At 54.4% G+C, this 21,681-nt stretch overlaps 1 protein-coding gene across 7 annotated transcripts; it reads right to left on the bottom strand.

The window, feature by feature from the left end:
* Positions 1-4,890: 4,890 nt before the first annotated feature.
* Positions 4,891-17,512, bottom strand: MIER2 (MIER family member 2). Of its 7 annotated transcripts, none has more exons than XM_034070724.1 (13): positions 17,455-17,512; positions 15,563-15,650; positions 14,907-15,058; positions 14,340-14,525; positions 13,611-13,734; positions 12,874-12,983; positions 12,157-12,226; positions 10,819-10,985; positions 10,087-10,168; positions 9,891-9,985; positions 8,992-9,116; positions 7,924-8,060; positions 4,891-7,160 (listed from the first exon to the last, which is right to left on the bottom strand). In XM_034070724.1, the coding sequence occupies exons 1-13, from the start codon at positions 17,461-17,463 to the stop codon at positions 6,709-6,711; spliced, it is 1,797 nt and encodes a 598-aa protein (XP_033926615.1). In that variant the 5' UTR covers positions 17,464-17,512; the 3' UTR covers positions 4,891-6,708. The 7 variants fall into 7 exon arrangements, with proteins under 7 accessions (XP_033926615.1, XP_033926617.1, XP_033926616.1 ...); XM_034070726.1 differs by having other exon boundaries at positions 9,013-9,116; XM_034070725.1 differs by having other exon boundaries at positions 10,819-10,970.
* Positions 17,513-21,681: the final 4,169 nt, after the last annotated feature.

Here is a 21,681-nt window from a genome sequence, read left to right as displayed (position 1 = left end):
CCTCCTGGGCTGGGGCTGGGTGGAAGCTCCTCCATGAACTCCTCAGTGGCTCAGAGGATGGTTCTGCTGTTTCCTCCTGTACTCCCAGTCCACATTTATCCAACAACCCTTCAGTCCCATCTGTCAACATGTCTGTTTCCACTTGTTTGCCTATCCCGGCACCCATCCCATGCTCAAACACAGGAGCTGCTCCAGCTCCCTCCTTAACTTTAACATCTTTCCCCAGTATCACAACCTGAACAACATCCCTTTAGCTTTTAGTTTTTCCTGTCCCTTTCCAAAGCCAAAATGAAGGGATCAGGCAGAGGTATATTCATTTTGCACTGTCACATCTGCATCCATTACTGCATCCCTTGTCACCTCAAAACAACATTCATTATAACAATGTATCAGAATTCAAAGTTCCATTTTGGGCCGTTTTCCTTGATCTTCCACAGTACATGAAGGTCACATTGGTTACAATATTTTACCAACGTTTCTTGTTTACAGAGGCCCCAGAAGATCCTCTCAGTTCTTTCCAATGTGCCACAATGTAACCACACAAACACACAGTTACACATGGGATCCCCACTCACACTGTGGTTCTGTCTCAGTCACACACACAGTTACACATGGGATCCCCACTCACACTGTGGTTCCGTCTCAGTCACACACACACACAGTTACACATGGGATCCCACTCACACTATGGTTCCGTCTCAGTCACACACACAGTTACACATGGGATCCCCACTCACACTATGGTTCCGTCTCAGTCACACACACAGTTACACATGGGATCCCACTCACACTATGGTTCCGTCTCAGTCACACACACAGTTACACATGGGATCCCCACTCACACTATGGTTCGGTCTCAGTTACACACACACACAGTTACACATGGGATCCCCACTCACACTATGGTTCCGTCTCAGTCACACACACACACAGTTACACATGGGATCCCCACTCACACTATGGTTCCATCTCAGTCACACAAACACACAGTTACACATGGGATCCCCACTCACACTATGGTTCCGTCTCAGTCACACACACAGTTACACATGGGATCCCCACTCACACTATGGTTCCATCTCAGTCACACAAACACACAGTTACACATGGGATCCCCACTCACACTATGGTTCCATCTCAGTCACACACACAGTTACACATGGGATCCCCACTCACACTATGGTTCCGTCTCAGTCACACACACACACAGTTACACATGGGATCCCCACTCACACTATGGTTCCGTCTCAGTCACACACACACAGTTACACATGGGATCCCACTCACACTATGGTTTCGTCTCAGTCACACACACAGTTACACATGGGATCCCCACTCACACTATGGTTCCGTCTCAGTCACACACACACACACAGTTACACATGGGATCCCCACTCACACTATGGTTCTGTCTCAGTCACACACACAGTTACACATGGGATCCCCACTCACACTATGGTTCCGTCTCAGTCACACACACACACAGTTACACATGGGATCCCCACTCACACTATGGTTCCCTCTCAGTCACACACACAGTTACACATGGGATCCCCACTCACACTATGGTTCCGCTTCCCCTCCTCACGGTTCTCAGAATGAGATACAGCAGAACCCTGGTGGGTTCGCTTACCCTTCACCTGCCCCCCCAGCAGGTCCTGGCTCCCCTTGGGATGCAGGAAAACCCGGGCTCACCCGATCCGCTCCCAGGATCGCTGGCAGCCGCTCTATCGGCCGGGGAGCCCCCCGCTTGCAAGCCATACCAACCAAGGGGAACTTCGCTGTGCGCCAGACGTCTCTGCACACCTTACCCGCACCCCGGGACACACGTACGCCTTACAGGCCCCCTCAGTTACCATAACCCCAAACATACCGTTTCTCCGCAGCCGGCACAGGTCCTTGTCTGTCCCCGCAGTGAGCAGACGGGAAGCGGAGCTCCTCCAGGCAAGCAGCGGTGGCACCGAGGATGTGCACCCCTCGGCCGATCCTGCAGCCGGACAGAGGTCTCCTGCCTGGCTCGCCGAAGTGATGCGCGGATAGACTCCACAACTAGTTAAAGGTGTAAAGTAGGTATGCTTTTATTCAGCGCTGAGGTGCATGGGGATAGCTCCTCCAGAGCATGAACACCTCAGGGGTGTTCTCCCTTTACATTTGTTCTCTTAAGGTACACACAGACATGAGGTTGCTCAATCCGCCTATACATATTTATTATCTATCCCCGCTTCATATTATAATGAGCCGGAAGGTCCTTTGCACTTGCGCAGTGCCCCTTCTGGTCATGGGCAGGGGTCTCAGGATGAAGTCCTCCTGTGGGCAGGGGTCTTCAAGATGAAGTAAATGAGTCTTCCTCTTCTTAACCTTTACACCTTTTAATCTTCAGACCTGGCCTTAGGGTTAGTCCGTGCCCAGTCTGCTTCTCCTGGCGCTTATGAGTAGGACCAAACATCTGTGCTCTTAAGGCTTGGTCGCCCAGTCTGCCTCTCCTGCCGCTTATCAGCAGGACCTTTCATCTGCTTTTGTCATTAGAACTAGCATCTGTTTCTCCCCCTCCAGCAGTGATCAATGCCTTGGCAAGATGGCAATGGCAGGTACTTAGGACAGACAATACTTCTGTTTAAGTAAAGGAATTCCTTTAACTCCCTTGTACAATTTCTCTGTATTACCCCCCTGTACATTGGTTACCCCTGTATCAATTCTATCTTGGGTGACATGGTTTAGTGCGTGGTGTCCTTGCCCATGCAGGGCATTGGAACTGGATGACCATAAGGTCCTTTCTGACTCAAACCATGCTATGATTCTATGATTTTCAGGGTAATTCCCCCAGTCCAGTTCATTTAAGACATGCTGAATGGCACAAGCAGCTGTCCTGGAGCAAGTCGAAGCTGAGGGAGAGACTCATTGAGCAAGGCAGGAAGATAAATGAGATGATTCTGGGAGCTCTTCTGCTTCCTGCCCTCTTTGGACCCCTCCTCTCATACAAGAGCAGGTTTCAGTCTCCAGGGTTGCTCCCTCTGGACAGGAGCTGCACTGCCTGCCACAGCCAAGCCCTGCCCTATCCTGAGCACATATGAACCATTCCCAGGACTGGTGTTCCCTGCCTTCCACACAGAACCAGCAGCTTTGCAGCTTCTTATCAAAGTGCTGATTGTCCTTGTCCTCACTGGCTTCCATTCCTGACAAAGGTGGCTCCTGGTGGACTCTCACTTCTTCCCAGCTCCTCTCTGCTATGCAGGACACAGAAGGTCTTCCCATGCTTCTTGCAGGTTGGCTTCCAGCCTCACAGGAAGGACATTGCAGTATTTGGGCTGGAGTGCTCAGCTTCAAGACTTCACTTTGCTCTTCACACCATGGAGGGATATGAAGCCCGTTGGAAAAGTGCTTTGTGCGACAGCCTTTGTAATTGCGTTCCTTGCTGTCTGCCGGGAAGATTCCTTTAAGCCAGGCAGGGTCAGCAGGGGGGTTTGCATGTCATGGGGAGGGAAGGCTGCAGCAGAGCAGCACACGGGGCCTCCTAGCCCAGTGTGGACCTGGTTAGTAAGTTAAAAGACAATTCCTCCCTTTCTCCAGGAGGTGGCTCCTGTGCTGGGATGTGCTCCCACAACCGGCTGGAATTGCCTCAGTGCCTATTTGTGACTAGAAATAAGAGGGAAACTCACCCAAACCAAGCATGGGTCGATGATGCAGGATGATCCAGATTCCCCCTCCATGGCACCATCCTCCTTCCAGCCACTCTCCTGCTGGTTTCCACTCTTTCCTTTTCTTTCCCAGGGAAAATCCCCACTCCCTTCACCACTTCTTACTCTGCTGCCAAGTTTGCCCTGGATGGATTCTTCAGCTCGCTGCGCCACGAGCTCTCCATGCAGAACATCTCAGTCACACTCTGCATCCTGGGCCTGATCAACACCGAATGGGCCTTGGAGGGCACCAGGTATATGTGGGGAGGAGGCTGGGATGGAGCAGAACCTGCACCACAGCCGCTTTATGGTGGGCTGAGCATCCATTTGGATGTGTCATGGGATGAGTCCATCTGTTGGGTGCATCGTGGGGGTTCTGTGTCCACCTCAACATGAGGGATCAGTGTGCACAGGCACAACCCCTGCCATGGGCTGCCTGGCTTGGGGTGATGCTCTGGCTGTTTGCTTCCAGGGGGAAGGTGTCTCTTCCTGCTTCTCTTGCTCTTCCCGGGGGGGAGGAGGTACTTGGCCCCTATCCATTAGGTAACCATCAATCCTCTTGTGCTTCCCGTGGGGTCCTGCACCCATCCCGGGGGATGCTCCAAGGGGCTGCAACTACAGCGGGATCCGATGTCCGGTGTCCCGGGAAGGAGCCAGTGCCGTTGCCCCCTCTGCCGTCGAAGTGCTGCTCCCGCAGCGTCCCCATAGGATGCAGTGGTGATGGTGGGGATGCAACGAGACAAAAGATAGGGACACCCCCCCCCCCCAAGACTTGATGCTCCCCATTGCTCCCAAGGCCTCTCCTGGGGAAATACAGCACCAGGAGAGCTCCCAAAGCCCTTTTCCTGCTGGTTGTCCAGCTGAGGGAAGGAGATGGGTGCTGCCATCACCCCCAAAGCCCTGGGCAAGAGCTGGAGAAGTGAACACAGGGAGTCTGGGACAAAACAGAGGGGTTTTCTGGGGAGCAACACACAGGGAAGCAGCAGCAGGAATGCTGGATGCTGTTTGTGGCTGGAGCCAGGGAGGGATGGATGGATGGATCCCACCTCCTCCCACCACAACCCCAGGCTCTCCAAAGGAAGCAGGGCACCTGGCAGAGCATCAAAGCCTCCTGCCCTCCACGCTGAGCGGCCAACAGCCCCGGGGCAGGATGAGGCCGAGGTGAGGATGCTCTTCTTGCTTCTGTCCAGGCTCCGACAGCACAGGAGGCTCCTGCTCACTTTCAAATGAGGGGTTTAATCAAATAAATAGCGGCGAGGGGGCTTCAAGGCAGTTTCAGTTCACAGTGTAGGGGTTGGGGGGGACGAGTCCAGCAGCAGGAGGGGCTCAAAGTGAATGTGCTTTGTAAAGGAGAAAGAAAACCCCACCAAAACCCCGCTCCCTCCCATCCTTTCCTGCCCTCCTCTCCCCTAAAGATGGGTGGGAAAAGCAGGGCCCCGGTGGTGGGGAAGGAGCCCATGCGACTGTAAACAGCACTGGAGAACATAAATAAGGGATCCCTGCCTCCGGAGGGCTTGAAAGGAACCAAAGGAAGAAGAGACTGGGGAAAACTAAGCCTGTTCGTGGCTGGTAGAGAGGAGAGGCCGAGGCTCTGCTCCTGTCCTGCTCCTCTTCCCTCCAAGGAGCTTCCTCTCCCACCAGGAAAGAGGATTCAGAGCCAGGTGGTTCCACTCTGGTGCCATGCGTTTGCCTTCCACTGGAGCCCGGTTAGCACCTGGTGATGGATGGAGCTCAGCACCCCTCACAGCAAAGCCTGCCCATGAAACCAGCCTGGGGCTTGCAAGAGGAGCCACAAGGTGTGATCCTGTCATTCCCCCCCCAGGGTTGGCGACAGCAGGATGCGGGTTAATGGGTTTAGTCACCGTCCAAAGCCACTGATGGCAGCTCAACAAAACCCAGCAGAAAACCTCAACCCCTTCCCAAATGTGGAAAAGGAGTGGAGGAGGGAAGGTCTGCGCCAGCCGGACAGCATTCCTGCATGGATAAAAGGGGAAGGAGAACACGTGCATTGAAGCCAGGGGCAAACCCAAGCCCTGGAACACACCCTGGAAGCGAAGCTGCTCCGGCCTCCAGCACAGCCCTGTCACCTCCCTGGACACTGCTAATGGCAGTAAAGACGGACTCTCCCCTTGGAAAACAGCTTTCCCTGTGCTGCAGGAAGGGGCAGGGATGCTCTCTCCTGCCTGGAATTCCATGCTCTCACTGGGGTCCTACACTTGGTGCCCTCCTCTTCCTCCAGCCGTTCCAGACCTTTCTATCTGCAGTTTCCCTTCCTGCACTGCAGTGCTCACAAGGATCAAGTCATTCACCACCGGGCACTGAAGCGGCACCGCTCTGGTGGAGGTCTAGAAACTCCCTTTCCTGCCAGGGCAATTCCCTGCAAGGGAAGGCGAGAAGGGCTTAAGCACAGCCAGGATCCCTTTGCCAGGACCCGAGGCCGGCCTCCAGCTGCATCCCACCCGCAGGAACACACCACAGTGGGCAGAGATCACCACTGGGGTGCCAGGACCCACAATGGGAATGGGCAGGATGATTCCACTGCAACACGCTACCTGTGGGTGAAGGGCGAAGGCTCCTCGTCCTCCTCCTCTGGCATGGCCATGCCTGTCCCTTGGAACGTGCTCCCTGGGCATGTCCTAAGCTCTCGGACCTCCAGACCGCATCTTGTGCCCCCGTCCCCATGGCACCAGTGACACATCCCTGCTCTCAAAGCATCTCTGGGGCCAAGGCCACTTCCCCTGGCCCACGGCAGGGACTCTCCAAGCCTGGCATTACCTGGGGTGACACAGGGTCAAGGCAAGAGGGGGTGACCGAGCTCCCCCCCTCACCACAGCCAGCCACCAGCTTTGTGGGATGCTGTCAGAACACACTGGAGCAGAAAGGTGTTTGGTTTCACTTGGATCAAGGAGGATGGAAAGACGGATTCTGACCAACAGCTCCAAACTGTCCCTGTGGAACAATGGAAGTTCCCGGATCTAAGTCAGTCAGGTCAAAGTCCTTGCTGGGGCTGTGACAAGTCCGTGAGTGGAGGCTTTCACTGTGACAAAGGCTCTGAGTGAGCCACAGGAGCCTGGTGAGCACTCAGGAAACTATTTACATCTCCAATGCCGATGAGGCCAAACTCCATGACCGATAAGGACACTTGCGCTGGGGCCACCTCTGCCTCTCTGTCCAAATCCACAGGGCCAGCGATTAAAGGCAAAGCCTCATTAATGTCTGCAGGGAGAGGGAAGTCCATGCTTAGCGTCCCACCGGAGCTCTGCAACGGCTCCGGCTTCTCCAGCCGTGCCGGGGGCAGAGGGAAGAGCCGCGGCTCGGTGCTGGCAGCAGGGTGGCGAGGGCAGGGAGCCGAGGGGGTGCCTGAGGATGGCTCTTCCTGGGGGTCGAAGGAGCAGTTGGTCTCCGAAGGAGGGCTGCACTCATAGCCCTGCCCCGACTCGCTCATGCTGCCCAGGCTGCAGGCAGTGCTCTCCACACTCAGGGGCTCTGTGCATCCCAGCGGAGGGCAGGGACAGACAAGGGAGACAGAGAGGGAGAAGGGACAGAAAGCTGCAGTGAGTCCAGACTTCCACTTGGATCCCACCTTGTCCCAACCGGTATTTTGTTTGCTGGCACAAAGGTTTGTTCTAGCCACCAAATCGCTGCCAGCGTGGGTGGGCTCAAGGAGGGCAAGATGCAGGCAGCAGATGGGAGTTTCTATGGAAATTCCAGGGAATCTCAGAGACACTCCAAGATAAAGCAAATCCCAAGTCTATCCCCTCGTGCTGGCAGCCCCTGCGAGATGCCTACGCAAAGGCCTCATCTGCAGGGGGACAACGAGGGAATGAAACCATTTGGGACTCCCTGTGTCTCTTCTGACAGCCAGGTCCCTCTGGAAGCAGTGTCAGGTACAGCCCAGCTCCTGGTGCCATAAATCAGCCTTTGGAGCAGTTGCCTGTGGCACCTCCCTCAGGTGCTCCAAGTTAGTGCAAATCCCTTTGCTTTAGGGATGACTTAGGTTACCCCTCCAAGTCTGAAGCCAGAACAACTCAGTTTTCAGTCACTACTGGTCAAGGTAGAGCCAGAGTCTTCTCTGCTCACACCACACTCTGCTCTTGGGCACAGGGCAAAGTGAACCCATTGGCAAGGTGTGGGGAGAAGAGCAACAGCTCACTAATGGCAATGGGAGAAGGGAAAATGCAGCACACACCCCCTGAGTGAGGGAGATGAGTTCTCCCCATGGCAGAGAGAAGACAAGGATGTTCGTTACCTGTGCTCTCTATTGCTATCTGGTCTTGACTGAAGTGGGAATCCAGGCAGCCAGTTCCAGAGGGAATGGGTGGGGAGTTCCGAGCACGAGTGGAGTTTTCAGCTTCACCCCCATCCAAGTCATTGTCGGTGTAATCCCTGTGGAGACAGACAGACAGCACTGCCATCCCTGCCAATGGGGGCTGCAGGCAGGGAAAAACAGGGCTGGGATCACAACCCAGTGACACAGAAAGCACAGAGCCCAGTTTAAACAGCACTGAGATGACTGAAGGTAGCTCAGGGTAGCCAAGATCAGCCTGGGAGAAACCTGAAGGGGCTTCACAGCTTTCCCAACCAGAGCTCTGAGCCTCAGCCCCTTCCAAAGGGAAAGAGATAGCCAAAGGCTTTCCCCAAGGGAACAGCTTGGGGGGCTTGTGGTAATGCTGGTGTGCCAGCAAAGAGAAGTGATGGGAAAAAATCTTCCCATCCTGGAGGGGTTTGGGATGTCAGCTATTTTCCTGCCTTGCATCACAATAAAAAGTGAATACCTAAGACTTCATCTATGGATTTAATGCATTCAACTGAAACATTTCAGTTTGACCTTTAAAACATTCAAGTTTCCACCTCTCTGCACAGCGCCTGCTCCACCTGCACGCATTTCCAAGGGAGGAATTTGCCTCAAAGGGTGGCAGCAGGGAAAGGAACGAATTCAGGTTCCAAAGCACCCGAAACAGTAACTTGGAACTTCAAAAGCTCCCTTCCCTAAACCTCCCTGAACTGAGTCACTGCCCGAGCTCAGCCCTGAATCCTGACCCTTGCCCTTCACTTGTGTGCTTCTGTTTGCCTTTGCCTTGAAAGAAAAGTGGTTTCTGACACCCAAAGTGCCCAACCAAGCACCTCATTGCTTCCTCTGCCCTCCCCACACTTGCAGGGATCACGCTGTGGGACCATCCAGCGCATCCCTCCCCACTCCCACCCCAACAAGCTTCTAGAGAAGCAAGCGCAGCCGTCTAAGCGGAGGTGCTCTGCAGCAGGAATTGTCACAGGGAGCTTAGAATTACTAAGTTTAGGGTGAGAATATTCCACGCACGTGGCTCCAGGGTGGACGTACTTCTTCCTTCCTAAACGTGTCTGCTGAGTGAAGTAGTCGTAACGCTCCGACTTTTTCCACATGTAGTAATATTCCACACACTCGCCCACTGACCGGGTACGGACCTGAGGGGAAGAGATCCCAGTGAGAACTCCGGGTGTGGAGCAAGGAGCAGCCTCCCATTTAAGCAGCAGAGAAAAATCTAGTGCATTCCAGTCATTTCTAGCACTATGGACACATGGAAGCTGCCCCAAGAGCAGCACAAAGTGAGCTTTCCAAGGTGGTTATCGGCCAGAGAAAGGGCTCCCCACAGTGCACAGTTGTTCTTGCAGAGCCCAGTGGTGGTGCAGGACATCCCTGCGCTTCCAGCAGCACGTTTACCATCAAGAGAGCAAACCTGCATCCATTTTCACTGGCCAGCATCAACATGCCCACAATTAATCAGCAGTAGAACTGGACTCTCTGGTTCTGCCAACTCCCAGCACAGCAGCGTATGTCCTGGGGCCCAGCTCTTCCCTACAACAGCATCTTTGGTTCTAGAGGACCCCAGGGGACTTTACAAAACATCCACATGCTCAACTCACTCATTCACAGAAGCACTGCAAAGGCTGAGAGTTTGGAAAGAACTTTTGAGACTCCAGAAAGGGCTAATCAGTAATTAACTGACATCACTCATGCAGGTCAGTGGTGTTTGTGACTTCTCCCACCTGGAAAATAAGGCAGAGCAGGGCAGTGAACAGCCCATCACCTGCTATAGCATGAGTCAACACAAAGCCTGGGATGGGAACTCAGCAGTCCTGAACTTCCTGCATTAGCTGAGGCTCACTACATACCTCTGGTGCCAAGGCATGTGCCTCCTTTCCTCCGTCTTAGTGGGATGTGGTGGGGAATGTCCTTACCTTGTTTGCCTGGATAAGGTGGAAGTTTTTCCCATGGACCCTGAAGCCATGCTCAAAATTCCTACATTCTTCCTCGCTCCAGGCACAAAGCTCATCTAGAGCAGAGAGAAAAGTGGAAGTGGAGGAGATGGAGCTCATTCTAGGCTCTACACATGCCTCAATGTCAGGGGCAGACCCCAAGCAAGGGGGTTCTCACCTCTGATGACCTTCACGTTGAACCGTAGCCTCCGCAGTGCCTCTTCTGCATTGAAGTTGCATTTAACCAGCTCGTACAAAGCCTAAAAGAGAAGGAAAAGACTGCCAGCATGAACCTGCTCAAGCCTCACCTTTGTCACTAACCCCACTGTGACCATCAGAGGAGATGATTCCACTTTGGGAGGCACAGGATTACAAACCCTAGGACTGCAGCCCTGCAGGTCTCTGGGGTGCCTCTGCCCTCCTGCAGACTGAGGGTGAGAATCTAACCTGGCTACCCAGAGGAAACACAATGCTCTCGTTTCTTAGCCAAATGCTTGAGCTTCTGCTAGCTTCACAGAAGAATAAGACACTGTTCTAGAGGACAGAGCCAAAAAGGTGACCCTGCTGCAAGCTCTGGGTTTGGGATACTGGGAGAATACAGTTAAAACAGTACCCAGCCTGTTACATGCGTGCCACAAGCATCTGTGACTGCGTTGGGGGTACAGCACTGAGGCAGACAGGCCTGTGGCACAGGGTGCCCAGAGAAGCTGTGGCTGCCCCATCCCTGGCAGTGCTCAAGGCCAGGTTGGACACAGGGGCTTGGAGCAGCTGCTCCAGTGGAAGGGGTCCCTGCCCGTGGCAGGGGTTGGAGCTAGAGGAGCTTTAAGGTCCCTTCCAACCGAAACCACTCTGGGATTCCATGATTCTATGAAGCAGGAACAAAGGATCCCTGTAGGAAGCCCAAACTTACCTGCTCGTTGTCCTTCACCATCTCTCCTTCTGGCAGGCTGCTGCTGGACAGCTCGTCCCACTGCCGCTTCACTGCGCGGTACAGGAACTCCTCCACCTCTCTCTCAGGGAGGATGTTTGGGTCCCAAAGCAGCTGATCTTCATTCTCATAGGCTAACAGAAAAAGCACTGAAATAAGATAATCAATCAGAGAATTCCACTGCTTTCCAGGAATGGTCTGCACAGGAGAGAGAGAAGGTGGGAGGAAAGCTGGGCTTGGTCCCACAGCCTGGCACTAGGGGTGGCAACCATCGCTGGGAATACTGGAGGTGGAGATGCTTGATGCTCCCTCTACCTCTTCTGAAGCCCTAGCACAGGCTCAGCTTCCACTTCTTCAGAAGAGTTGGTTGATAGGGATTTTGTTACCATGTTCTCAAAGCTTGTTGCTTTGATTCATTATTATAAACCCCTAAGTTCCAAGGTGTCTTTTCCTGCATGCAGTAAATGAGAGGAGTGGGAGCTGAAGGCAGCTTTGAGCTACAGCCCTGGCTTAGGCTCAAGCCCCTCTCCCTGTCCTGGACACAAAACTAGGCAGCTGGAAAGCTGCGTGTCCCCTCAGCAGCTTGTAACCCTCTTCCAGGAGCTGCTTCACCCACACAGAAGAGCAAGAGCACACAGGATCACCGATCCATTCTTGCCCCTTTCAGCTTTCAAAGCTCTTGGTCCATGAGAACACAGCACACAAGAATGCAGAGAGATGCTGAAGTAAAGTAACAGCACAGAGGAAGCAAGAAGAAAGACTCTGCCATAGGAAATCATGAGAAATACTGAGATTTTCCTATTCAGATGAACACATCAGCACCTTCTGGACTGAACTGGTTTCTATAGGCAAAGGAAACAACCCTTCTGCCCTGCAAAATCACTAAAATCAGGTCAGAGGCACTTGACAGAGCACAGAAGGCCCCCACTGAGATCTGCTATCAGTTTACTTTCATGTCACACTGATGCAAACATGGAAAACACACACTAAATCTGTGGTCTTCATACAGAAGGCTGAGAGCACTGATACAAGTTACATGTAAACCTTCTGAGAGCTGTACAGGTAAATGTGAAACAGCCCCTGCAAAACAGATCACTTTTAGCCCCTTGAACTTATCTGCTCAGAGTCTGCAAGGATAAAAGACCTAAAGAGGAAACAAGGGATCTCTGCAGATGGGGCTTTCTGTCAGCTAGCTCATTCAGAAACCCCACAAGCTGCTGCTGGTATCACCCTGGTTATCAGACACAACCTCCAAATGAAGGCCCCCCACCCAATACAGCAGCCCTCCATCCAAACAGGGCACAGAAAGCAGGTTCTTACCTTTTTCCCCATGCCTGTTCAAGTGGAGGATGGGAACAGTGGCTTGGTACTGAGGTCCAACCATGATCTCCTGCAACATCACCAGAGATGCTGGTAAATGGAAATGGAAAAGGCTCCACGCAGGCACAGAGATACACTTCATCATTTAGGGGCTGGAACACTATGAGGCTGATTTATGTATTGGTAGTTCCCCCCCGTCACTGTTCTAAGGAACCCTGAGTATTTTATAGGCTAACTAAGAAGATTTACTACCAACAAGATGGTACTGTGGGGACTGGAGGCATTTACATAGTTTTAATGCTGAAGATAGATGGCAAGCAGCTCAGCTGGAGAGAAAGTCATGCAGAAGCTCTCCTGCAACCTTCACAACTAGGATGTATTTGGAAGCTCACTCCTCTCTTTCCTATGGTGGTGCCCCCTCTGTAAATCCTGCTGGGAATATTGCACAGCTTTTCACCTTTATAGGGCTACAGGCTGCAGTTTCCATTTGCCAAGGCACAGCAGCATTTGGCACAGCTGAAGCAGAAGATAACTTCAGATGCAGGTTTCAAGATGGGATTAAAAGTACCTCTTGTAACCCACATCTGCTGCCACCTTCCACAGAATACAAGGTGCTAAGGAAAAAGAAGAGAGAATTCCTTGGGTTTGGTGTCATGCTTTCCTTACATTCAGGCACCCTGCATTGGCTCCCCTTCCCAACATGGCCCAACCATTTACCTTCTTGCACTCATTGGATGGGATGGAATCCTCCTCCGAATCCTCAGCCATGGAGGAAGCACATGGAGATGAACAGGGTTCTTTGTCTTCATCAGCAAGAAAGTTGTTTGCTTTGTGGGAAAGGAAAACACTTACAGTTATTTCCCCCCCCCACTGCTCTGTGTTTCCTCTCCTTCCCTTCATTTTCTGTCCTAAAGTTACTTTCACCAGGATCCACAGTGACAACTTACCCTGTTTAAATACAAGGATTTGCCCCCTTGCTACATGGGTGCTGCTGACCAACCTAGGGGCCTCAGGCTCCTTCATTCTGCAGGGTAGCAGATGGGATATAACCACTTTGTGCCGAGTCTCCCTCTCTGCACTTTGGCTTCCCATATGTAGGAACTGCCACAATATATCACACCACTCATACTAGTGCATTTATTCACTTCTAGAGATGTCAGATCAAGGGCTGATCTCTCAGACTGCAATCACAGCAGGTAGCAAAGCAGCTCTCATTTTCTCAATGGGATCAGTTACACCCAAAGGCAATTATCCCTCATCTCCACTCTACATCTTCACCAACACTCCTTAGCATCACTGGCACTCAGGTTTGGTTATCTGCAGCCCCCAGAAGAAAAGTTGGGAAACTGATGTCAAGAAACTGAGTGATAGAAGAAAGAAACCCCTTCTTGCTCTACCCTGCACATGATATCTAAGTAAGAAACCCCAATTACTTAGAAATCAGGGACACATACACCCGGGCTGGTTTGAGAATAGGTCCGATGCATCGTGCGATGTGACGGATGGCGTCAGGTCGTCAGCTGAAGACTGTGTCTCCTCCTCTTCTTCCCCTGAAAGCAAATCCTTCGCTATTTGTTCCTTTTAACAACAACAAGAAAGTGAAAAAGATGTTTAAATGAAGAAAATAGAGGAGGGGGGGGTGGGGGTGGGGGTATGAGACCTACAGTAAAGCATTCCTGGACAATTCAAACCCCAAAGACAGATTCTCCCTCACTCTCCCCACCACCCCCAGATTATTTTCCTTAGAAGCTCTTCTACAAGTGTCAAGAGTGGCTTCCCACAGGAGCCAGAGAGAGGACAAGCAAGTGGCCCTTTCTGTAGAGCTCCCCTCACAGCAGATAGTTGCTTGAAGGAGAAAAGCAGCTTTCCATAGACTGTAGCTAGAAGAGGAGCCACATCTTCACCTGGCAGGGTACAAACCCTCCCTGATTCTCCAGAGCCACATCTGTGTGCCCAGGCTTGGAACCCAGGTTCCATAAAGAGTTTTTACAGTGGTCTTTTTAAACAGTTCTCTCCTCTAAACTCTTTATGTTCACGTTGCTGCTGCTGGCATTCCTCACCTAGGCACGCACCTTGGCATCAGTTGAACCCCAGCTGAAAAGAGCCCCTGGATGCCTCAAGCTCCAGAGAGCCCAGTAACCAACAGCACTAAGAGCACACACCCAGCAGAGAGCTGCTCTTACCTTATCCAGAGTCATATCTGGGAGATTTGGAGTAATATCATTGCTCTCACTGTCCTGCTCCGAGATGGGACCAGATGCCTCATAGCCATAAAGTGCAAGCAGCTCCTCAAATGGCATTTCACTGCTCTGAGCGAGAGGAGGACAAAGCTTCATCAGGAAGGGAACAATCACCGAGCACAACACCAGCTGCAGTGAACACAGAGATATGCAGAGGCAGTCAAGGCACCTCTGCTCTTCTGGGGGCTCTGAACTGCCTGGGGTCATGCTGTGTAAGGAAGGAGGCACTGAGGTCTAACAGGACCCACCATAACCTGCTCTTCTCAGGGGTGGGGAGAAGGCAGAAGCTTTCACCCCAGCCAAGGGCATCAAAAAGCATATTTATTTTTATATATCTATGCTACATTTAATTATTTTGTATTTAGTACATACTATTAAAGCATTATCTTTCTATACCAGATTCCATGCTGGTGAAGAGATGCCAGAGAGCACAGTTGTGTTTATCCAGCAGAAGTGAAGCAAATCCAAAAGCAAACCCAACCCCCTTTTCCCTTCCCTCGCTGCCTTTACCTGAGAGGCACTGAAGCTCTTCTCCAGCTCTTCTAAAGATTTCTGCTTCTCCTGAGTATCATCCTCCTCCTCCCTTTCTTCCCGGACACCATAGTTCTGTGAAAGGATCTCTGCTAAGTTCAGTCGATGATCAGCTGAGCCCATGGACACAACTGCAGGGATTAAAAGAAGTTGGACACTAGCACCACCCTGGACCAAACCTGCAGCTGCAATGAAGCTTGGGGTGATCCCTTCTTGTGTGTGTGCAGCCATAAGGCAGAGGAGGAGATGAGGTGGAAAAGGGCTGGGGAGCACCAGCTCTTGAAGCCACTCCATGAGAGCCATACGGCAAAGCTGGGTTCTCTGCACACTCAAGTCCACAAGGGGCCAAAAGCTGAGGGTTTTCAGGGTATTTGTGTGTCTGTCCCAGCTGGATTCCCTGGTGCCACAACACGTGAAGGGCAGCCTTTCCTTCACCCAGGGTGGGTTTAGGATAATTACACCTTATAGCAAGAATGGGCACATGGGCACTTAAGAACACCTTTGGCATCTTGAATACTTCCCTGTCAAACGGCATGGGAGTCTACCACCAGGTTTGGAGGATGGCAGAAGGAGAAGGGAACAGACAGGCTGACCACAGGGGCCAACAGACAGACACAGACTTCGAGCACGGGTACCTGCTGCAGTCTGAAGGGCAGGCTCTGCAGGACATAGGCTGCGCGCTGGGTACGGCACCACCCTGGGGCTCTGCCGCCCAACCGAGGCCTTGAAGAGAAGAGAAGAACACACCTGAGACATCTCCTCCAAGCTGAGCCCAGCAGGCAATGCAGCTCATGGCATTCCAAAGGCAAAGTGAGCAAAACCCACACAGGGCATCACAAGAGACTGTGCAAAAAAGAGCTCCCGTGTATCTCCCAGCTCCCTCCAGCTCCATCACCTTCCCCTTGATCTCTGTGTATGGAGCTGTTTCCACTTTTACCTTCAGCACTCCATTACCTATTTCTCCTCTCACCAGTTTAAGACCTCTGATCTCTCTGGCTACATCTCCCCGCCCAGGATTACTTGGACCCTCATTCTAAATGCACACATGATGCTTGTCTGAAGGCAGCAGTTTTAGGAGCTGCCCCATTGGAGGCAATCGGAGACAGTCACAACCCAATGGCTTCTGCCTAACTCCTCCCCACATCCAGAAGGCTCCAAGGGGTGACTAAAGAGATTTAGTGCTGAACAGGCAGCAAAGGAGCCTGGTAGCACTGGGAATGGCCCAGGTGAGGTGGGAAAAGGCAAGACAGGTGGACACTGAGCACAGGCACCTGCTTTCTGGCATTCAGTGCTCGCTCACAAGCTCAGGCAAAGAACCCAGGACTGCTGCTGCTTGGGCTGCTGGGCATGGAAATGCTGCTCATCAAGCTCCCCCTAGCTGGGGAGCAAGCAGGGGATTAAGCAGGGCCTTGGGTGACTGCAGAAGAAAACCACAGTCCCTCAGTCACCACTGACATCGGTGTCTGATCCTCAGCCGTGCACTGGTGCTCCTCAGTGGGAGCCAGGACATCTACAGTGACAGGCTCTACAACTTCACAGGAAGAAGAGAGTAGGTTTCCCTTCCCACTGTTACATCTTCAGTAACTCCCATGGTTCTCTGAGCTCCTTAACTCCAATTTCAGACTCAGTAAGAAGCCTTCCTTGTTCCTTTGCCTTTCCCCTACTACTTGACACGGGTCCCTTCTCTACAGACTCCAGCCGTAGCCAGAGGGAAGTGGAATGGATACAAACGGGTTCATCCTGCACCTGAACACGGAAACAAAGAGGGGACAAGAGACACAGGAAAGCCTGTATCCCAATCACAGGCTGCTGCAGCTGCTCCAACCTCATCTGCGGGACACCAGCAGCTCCCTCACAAGAGCAAACCTGCCCTGGAGCGATGGGAGCCCCGGCGGCACCTTCCCCTCGCAGCGCTGGAACACGCTGGCAGCGAGGTCTCCATCCCTTCAGTGTCCCCTTCCCCAGCGGGGCTCCCACGAGGGCCCCAGCACGGTTGGGGCACCGCGACCGTTCCAACAGCACGGGGGTACCTCAAGGACGTGCAAGAGCCGGTGCGGGACGGGCACGGGGCAGCGCCGGCAGCAGCGCTCCGGTACCCGGCGAACACCGTGCGGGACCCCCCTCGAGGCGCTGCTCCCTCTCCCAACACCCAAACCGGTCCCGAAGCCTCTCCTGCCCCTTCCAGCAGCTCCACGGCCTCAGTCCCCGGCTCCCATCGCTCCCCACCGGGACAAAGCCTCGGGGCTCTGCTCCGGCCCCTTACCCCGCATCCCTCCCCGTGGCTCCGCTGCCCGTCGGCTCCCGGCCGGGCCCCTGCGGGTGCCGGTGCCCGGGGAGTGCTGCGGACCGGGGGCAGCGGGGCCGGGGCTGAAGGGACCGGGGGTACCGAGGCTCGGGGGTGCCGGAGCTCGGGGGTACCGGAGCTCGGGGGTACCGGGGCCCGGGGGTGCCGGGGCTCGGGGGTACCGGGGCTCGGGGGTACCGGAGCTCGGGCCCATCAGGGCCCTACCGGCCGCTCCTCACTCACCTCCGCCATGGCCGAGCGCGAGCGGCAGCGGGGCTCAGGCCCCGGATGCTGCGGCCGCCGCTCATTGGCTGCGGCGCCGCGAGGGCGGGGGAGCGCCGGGGGGCGCGGCGGTGCCGGCCGGGTCAGGGGTCAGGGGCCGAGCGGAGCCGGAGGCGGGGCCCGGAGCGGAGGCCGCGGAGGGAGGGGAGGCAACGGAACAGCCACGGGAGCGGGGGCACCGCGGGAGGGCCCCGGGACACGGAGCGGGGGGGGGAGCGGTGGCAACAGCCAGAGACAGAGCCAATCGATCAGCGGAGTTAATCGATCACCGGAGTTAATCGATCATCCGTCAATTGATCACCGGAGTCAATTGATTATCGGAGTTAATCGATTATCAGTCAGTTGATCACCAGAGTTAATCGATCATCAGTCAATTGAACACCAGAGTCAATCATCACAGTCAGCTGATCACCAGAGTCAGTCAATCACCAGAGTCAATCGATCACCAGAGTCAATCGATCACCAGAGTCAGTCGATCACCAATCACCAGAGTCAATCGATCACCAGAGACAATCGATCACCAGAGTCAATCACCAGAGTCAATCGATCACCAATCACCAGAGTCAATCGATCACCAGAGACAATCGATCACCAGTCAGTTGCTCCCCAAGCTGGGCTCTGCAGGAAGCAGCCAGGGTTCCCCCGTGTTGCTCAGAAGTTGCTGGATCCCGGGAGGGAAGGGGGGGATTGGGGTTGGAGCCCCACGGAGCTGGGTCTGTGCCGCGGAGCCCTGGGGATGTGCTGGCACCAGCGGCTGGGGCCAGGCTGTTGGAGAGCCCAATCCAACAGCACACACCAGAGGGGCTGCAGGAAACCTGGAGAGGGGCTTGGGACAAGGACCTGTAGGGACAGGCCAAGGGGAATGGCTTGAACCTGCCCGAGGGGAGACTGAGCTGAGCTCTGAGGCAGAAGCTGTTCCCTGTGAGGGTGCTGAGGCGCTGGCACAGGGTGCCCAGAGAAGCTGTGGCTGCCCCATCCCTGGCAGTGCTCAAGGCCAGGTTGGACACAGGGGCTTGAAGCAGCTGCTCCAGTGGAAGGGGTCCCTGCCTGTGGCACTGGGTGAGCTTTAAGCTCCCTTCCATCCCAACCCATTCCCTGCTTCTATGCTCAGCTCAAGCCGCTGCCCCTGGGGCTGTGAGCAGCTCAGTCCCACAGCAGGGATGCAGGCTCAGAGCTGTGCCCAGGCAGGATTCCCAAGCTCTTTTCCCCAGGAACAGCCTCTGCACCCGGTTTCCCTCAGGCTTTGGAGCTCGGGAAGCAAAGCATCCTTGAGTGCTTCTGAAGTGCTGGTGGCCCTTGAGCTGTGCCCCAGCGCGCTTCAGCAGCCCTTTATTCCCTTCTCAGAGGACTGAACGCATTGTGGATGCTGCTTATCCCATTCCAATCATTCCCTTCCAGGGAAAGCCACAAACCCCGCAGCTTCCTGCCTGCCTCCCAGCTCTTTTGCCACCACAACAAGCAGGAACGCTTGGCCTCGGGATAGGGAATGGGCGATTGAGCTCCTCTGAGGTGCGGATTCCCAGGCCCTCTGTTTGCTCCGGGAGCTTCCCGATGGGATGTGGGAAGCAGCTCAGGCAGCCCATGGGTTCAAGGGTGGCTTCATGTGAGGAGCTGCTCAAAGCTTCCCTGCATCCCATAAAACCCATAGAGCCAGGTCCAAGGCAGAGCCACCACTGGCCAAGGCTGAGCCCATCCGCGATGCTGGAAGCACCTCTCGGATAAGACTAAGGGAGGGATAAAGAAGCCCTCAGCAGTTCTGCAGCCCCATTGAGGAGTGAGAACGGGAGAGCAGCAGCCCTGCAGAGCCCAAGGTCAGTGAGGCAGGAGGGGATGCACCCAGCACCCTGCACCCAGCACTCAGCAGTATCTACTGGATACAGTGCAGGAGGAGGGATTGGAGACACGAGTAAAGGTTTACATGGGTTCAAAAAGCAGCTTTGAAAGGGGGAAAAAAGCCCTGTAGTAGGATTGGGAAAGGACTAACCCTGCCTTGGGAAAGTGGGGGTTTGTGTCCAAACACGTCCTGCTGAAGGCACGAAGGATGCTGGCAATGCAGAGGAGGTGAGAGCTTTGGCTGTAAAGAAATGCTCAGTTTGCTGTCGGTTGAGGCTGTGAGCAGATAGAAGAGCAGCTTTGGCCATTTCAAGGAGCTCTCAATGGAGCTGTGGAGAAGCATCCGTTTCCATGGATGCTAGATGGAGCTCTGCTCCTCACAAACACCTGCTGCTTCAGGTGTTCCAACAGGCTCTGGCCTTTGGTCCTCAGGACCCCCAGCACTGTGGGCTGCCCACTGGACACCTGTGGTGCCCTTGGGCAGGTTCTGTCCATCCCAGCATGGCCACTTGAGAGGGTGGAGGGGTTGAGGTGCCACCAACCTCGTGGAATCCCAGCCTGGTTTGGGTTGGAAGGGACCTTAAAGCCATTCCCCCTTTGTCCTGGCCCTACATCCCTTGTGCTTATCCACAGGATCATCCAGGAAGCCTTTGGACTGGAAACACCTCTGAAGTGCCACAGCATAAGAGATGCTTCTGTCCCTGGGGGTGATATCAGCACCAGTGCCCAAGTTCCCTTGACAAAGGTGATGTCATTCACTCCTGGTTGTAATGTAGGGATGGGATTCCTATGGGGAATGCCCCTGTGTTGCTCAATCCACTTGGTATTGATCTTCTCCTCCTCAGACACCACAGCCCTGACGTGGAAGCCTGGTCCAAGTCCAGACTCCATCTTTCCAGCTGTTACAAGGTGTTGGAAAGGTGATATCTGGAGCAGAGACCCTGGATGTGAGGCTGGTGCCTCCCCTCTCAACAGCTCCCATAACAACCATGCCTGCATCAGCATCCCAAATGGAGCATAGCATCCCAAATGGACACTATTTCCTCTTCCCTCCCTCCTGCAGCAAACTCTAGCTTCCCAAATTCACCCTCCATCCCATCCTCACAAGCTGATTTGATGGCATTGCCATGGGACTGGGAATTCCAGTGCAGCCGCTGGGGATTAGCCCTGCAGGTCAGGTAACAGCCATCCCAGGTGCTGGAATATGGGATGGCATCATGGGTACAGGCGGGAAGCTGGGATGTGACCGTTCCAACAGGCAAGCGAAGGCTTTCCAGCCCCTTGTGTCTGCAGTGGGATGGCAAATCCATCTCAGGATGTCAGCATTCCCACAAGGCCAGCGCAGACAGGGAATGGTTGCTTCCTCCGAGCACACTCTGCCCTGAGCTGGAGCCAAGGGAACAGCAAAGCAGCACAAAGCACCAAGCAGGATGCACCACGGTCTCTCACCATAGGGTACCCTCTTGAGCATCCCACACCGCAGCCTCCCCCATGGCCCCTTTGCCATGGGGTTGGTGGGATCAATCCTGCCTCCAGGGAAGTTCCTGTGTTTGAAGTACAGACTGAGGGCAAAGTGCTGTGATGGTCTTGGGTGCTGCCATGTGTTATCCCGAGCTGCTGGCTCCAGGAAGGAGCTGGATGAAGCAGCGCTGATGAGAGCCTCATTCATCCTGGTGCCTGTCAGCCTTAGGGGGTGATGAAGCCCTGCATCCTTCTGGAGCAGCGGGATGCAGCGGCAGGACTGGGAGGGACCATCCTGCCCTGCTCCAGCCTCACATCCCAGGAGCCCCCCAGGAGCTGGGGGTGGGTGCAGGATGCACAAGGGTCCCTCCCGTGTGGTTCTGCAGGCACTTGTGTCCTGATGGGATGTGTGGTACCCCCCTGCACGCAGGGCACGTGTGGCTGCCCCCCATGCACACCCGTGTGTGCTCATGGGGTGTTCAGGGGGTGTCACACATGTCTATGGGGTGTCAGCACCTGAGCTCCCGCAGCGCCTGGCAGCATTCCCAATGAATCCAGCGCTGCCCTTCCCAGCCGGCAGCCCCGGGGGAAGGGGTTTTGCAGCCCCATCTTTATTCAATGCGCTTCAGCCTCACAAACATCTTGTTCACAGCTGCAGCTTCCAAAGGAGCGAGGGAAAAGGAGGGGGAGGCTGCGAGGAGCCACATAGAGCTGGGGGGGGGGGGGGGGGGGGGGCTGCAGCATCCCCATCCACCCGCTGGGTACAGCCCAGCTCTGCTGCCTAGGGATGCTGTGGCTCCAGGGAGCTGCCAGTCCCCAACAAGCACCCCACGAGGTGATGGGAGATGCCTCAGACAAAGGCATCGCACAGGCAGGGGGTGATGGAAGGCAAGG

Source organism: Melopsittacus undulatus, chromosome 19 (assembly GCF_012275295.1).
Source record: "Melopsittacus undulatus isolate bMelUnd1 chromosome 19, bMelUnd1.mat.Z, whole genome shotgun sequence".
Lineage (NCBI taxonomy): Eukaryota > Metazoa > Chordata > Aves > Psittaciformes > Psittaculidae > Melopsittacus > Melopsittacus undulatus.
Note: the sequence above shows the minus strand (reverse complement) of the source record. Positions and strands in the feature narration are given on the sequence as shown.

Coding starts and splice junctions, on each gene's coding strand:
- MIER2 (XM_034070724.1), bottom strand. Junction 15,059..15,562: donor TGCCCTTCAGACTGCAGCAG/GTACCCGTGCTC, acceptor TAATCCCTGCAG/TTGTGTCCATGGGCTCAGCT. Junction 7,161..7,923: donor GATAGCAATAGAGAGCACAG/GTAACGAACATC, acceptor TGGGATGCACAG/AGCCCCTGAGTGTGGAGAGC.